This window comes from Phyllobates terribilis, unplaced genomic scaffold (genome assembly GCF_046119375.1).
Source record: "Phyllobates terribilis strain yellow unplaced genomic scaffold, ASM4611937v1 Scaffold_10__3_contigs__length_209671492, whole genome shotgun sequence".
Classification (NCBI taxonomy): Eukaryota; Metazoa; Chordata; class Amphibia; order Anura; family Dendrobatidae; genus Phyllobates; species Phyllobates terribilis.
In genome coordinates, this window is record NW_027362770.1 from 170,628,798 (window position 1) to 170,632,086 (window position 3,289).

The window sequence follows — 3,289 nt, forward strand, 5'->3', positions numbered from 1 at the left end:
TGACCACAATGAGAGCACAGATATCACTTTTTCACATTCTTACTTTTTTCCACATCTGCCTAAATCGTTTGCTCAGTACTATAGATCTGACCCGACTGCAGGTGGCCGGGTATAGTGTCACAATTCCACCATATTCAAGAATAATAATAAAATAAATAACTAATATTGTACAGAATTCTATTTTTTATTTTTAACAAATTTCTCCTTGTGTGTTTGCTCACAGACAGTAATTTTGGACTTTCTATGAAGAATTTTTAATACAGATTTATAAATCATATTCCTCCGAAAGAAGAACATATAGGAGGTAAGGTACAATCAGTACGACCAAGACCAAGAAATAGATATTCCACCCCAATCCCAGTTACTAATGGAGGACAGTAATCAATTATGTCACCAGATGATCACAGAGAGTCAGATAGAACTTGACCTGTTCTTTTATGTTATCATTCATCAGATTGACAAATGGAAAATTTCTGACTATCGGAGACTAATAAATCTCCTTACAAATTGTTGGGCAGATTATTCAAGTAGGTCAGATAACAAGTCAGTAATTTCCCAGGATTATGTTGTGAAGAACAGCTCATCTGACCTTTACTAGCCGCCTCATTTATGTAGAAAACTGAGGAACATCTGATCACAGATTCCATTGTAGAACAACAGCGCGATGGGATGGAAATGTCTTCTAGTAACTGAGAGGGAATTATAAGCAGCGTATAGATATATGATCAGGATATAATATTAACAACTGATTATCAGCAAAAGTAATATGATCCCATCATTATTAGATTCTTTATCGCCAGTTTCTTATATTATGATGGTTTCTTCCAGTTCCTTCTTCTCCCTAATATCTTTATAGAACCTTCCCATACATATAATGCAGCATGAAGGGGCTCGGAGAAGGTGGCAGTGAAGGTGTGTAAGTGTCTGATGGGGTCACACAGCTCATAAAAGGACAACTGCCCGGCCTCATAATCCAGACATATCTTGAATCTATCACTGGAGATCTTGTCAGCTAACCGGATCACATTACTGTCATGTATCACTGAATACTGATTATTATATCTCCTCCTTAAACCCCAGGACTTGTCATTATCTCCAATCAGTGACTGACCTCCCCTCCTGTCTATACTGGGATAACACATCCCCACCCTCCACCACCCTGATCTACTGCTCTCCACATCCCAGTAATGTCGTCCTGAGGTAAATCCCCTCCTGCTCATCACCTGATTATACTGGAATCTCTCTGCTGTTTCTGGACGTTTCTGCTTCTCTCGTGTCCAGGTTGCAGTTTTCAGGTCGTCTGATATAAGGAGATTATTATCAGCTGTGTTTACATCCAGTAATATGTCTGCAGGATCCTCCACATAGATCCCGCTCCTTATACCTGTTATTACGTCACATAATGTGTGTAATGTGTGTGAGATCACAGCCACATCCAGGTCATCTCCATCATGGGGCTGTTTATCATGTCCCCCTGTGTCCTCATCACCTCCGTCCTCCTCAGGATCACACAAGTCACCGGTGTCTGGTTCCTGTAAGACAGTCAGTGGATCCGTCATGTTACACAGCTCCTCAATGTGTCTCATCTTCCTGGACAGCTCGTCCTTCTTTATCTCCAGCTGATGGATCCGAGCAGACAGTGACAGTGACTCTTCCTTTTCCTGCCTGGAGATCTCACTCAGGACCTTCTTCTCCAGGTCGTCCACCCGTCTCCTGATGTCTGTACACAGGGCAGTGACTCTCTCGGCTTCTCCAGATGCTTTTTCTTGAGCTTTTCTCCAGCGCTCCTCCACACTCCGGACTCTTTCCTCAGTATCCTCTCTTTTTGTGGTTAGTTTCTGAAGAACATTTCTCAATTTTTTCTTTTTCTTCTCAGAGGCCTCATCCAGTGACTCCATTTTATGTCCATTATGTTCCCCAATCAAACTGCAGGACGCACAGATACAAGCCGCGTCCTCAGTGCAGTAATATTCCAGGATCTTCTTATGGACAGAACATTTCCTTTTCTCCAGAGAAGTGCTGGGATCAGATAAGACGTGTTCTGGTGATTTGCTGTGAGACCTCAGGTGTTTATCACACAGAGAAGCCTCACAGTGTAGACAGGGTCTAACAGCAGGTACAGGAGAGTCCACACAGTAAGTGCAGCAGATCCCGGTAATCTCCTCTTGTTCTTGCTGAGTAATCAGGAAACGTTCTGCGACATTATGAAGATTTATGTTCCTCATCAGTGCCGGCCGCTCCAGAAACCTTTTTCTACATTCAGGACAGGAATAAACTCCAGACTCGTCCTGTGTATCCAGCGCACGATCAATACAGACCCGGCAGAAGTTGTGTCCACATCTCAGCATTACAGGATCTGTATAAGTGCTCAGACAGATGGAGCAGAGCAGCTCGTCTCTCAGATCAGCAGACGCCATGGCTGACAGAGTTAAAGTCAAATGAAACTACAATTATCTGATACTTAGACAGTTGAGGTCGGGTTTCAGCTATATAGACACAGGGAGAGGCAGATTTGTAACAGGTATTCAGTCCTCTATATATATATCATGTATGAATATGTACACAGTAGCATAGCTACCGGGAAGGGGGGCAGAGTGTATGGTTGCCCCGCGCAATACAACAATACAATTAAGCCCTGCGGTGGAGCAGGGAGACACCTGATGCGCCCCCTGGGCCGTGGGGTACCCGGTGCCGGGCCGGTAGATGCCGGGGGAATATGTCACAGTGGCTGGCCCGGTCCGTGACCCAGGGCGGTCAATAAAAGGGGGGGGATTATTTATATGGGATTTATAGAGTTCGTGACGCCACCTGTGGTACCTGGTAAGGATTACCAGCGCTGCTGCAGACCTCCGGGAGTGATGGGATGGCAGCTGGGATGTTTCTGCTCCCCACAGGCGGAGCGGGCCCCCGGGGCAGTGTGGAGTTTGGTGATGAATGGTGATGCTGGGGCTTGTAGTGCAGGCGGGATGGCGCAGCAGGAGTAACTGACAGAGAGATGGGATTTGCTTCAATACCTTTACTGGTGCGGATGTCAGGTACGGTCCAGGGTACTCGGTAGGATGGGTGCACTTCAGGACTTCTCCCCCAGTGAGCGGGTATAAGGCCTCCTGGTCCGCGTCTGCCTCTCTGTATGCTCCTGGCCAGCCTGCAACTGGGCCTAGCTTATGTGTCGTGCTGTTCCTTCACCTGTCGCTCGGTAGTAGGACCTTCTGCTGGCAACCACTATCCCTGGGCGCCGGGGCTTTCATGGCTCCTGGTCCTGTAATGGGTCTAGCTTCAGGTCGGCCAG

General features: G+C 46.3%; 1 protein-coding gene across 1 annotated transcript; it reads right to left on the minus strand.

Moving 5' to 3' along the window:
* Positions 1 to 574: 574 nt before the first annotated feature.
* LOC141164660 (E3 ubiquitin/ISG15 ligase TRIM25-like) lies at positions 575 to 2,438 on the minus strand. The gene has a single exon (XM_073650142.1). The coding sequence runs from the start codon at positions 2,415 to 2,417 to the stop codon at positions 810 to 812; it is 1,608 nt and encodes a 535-aa protein (XP_073506243.1). The 5' UTR covers positions 2,418 to 2,438; the 3' UTR covers positions 575 to 809.
* Between the last annotated feature and the right edge of the window lie 851 nt (positions 2,439 to 3,289).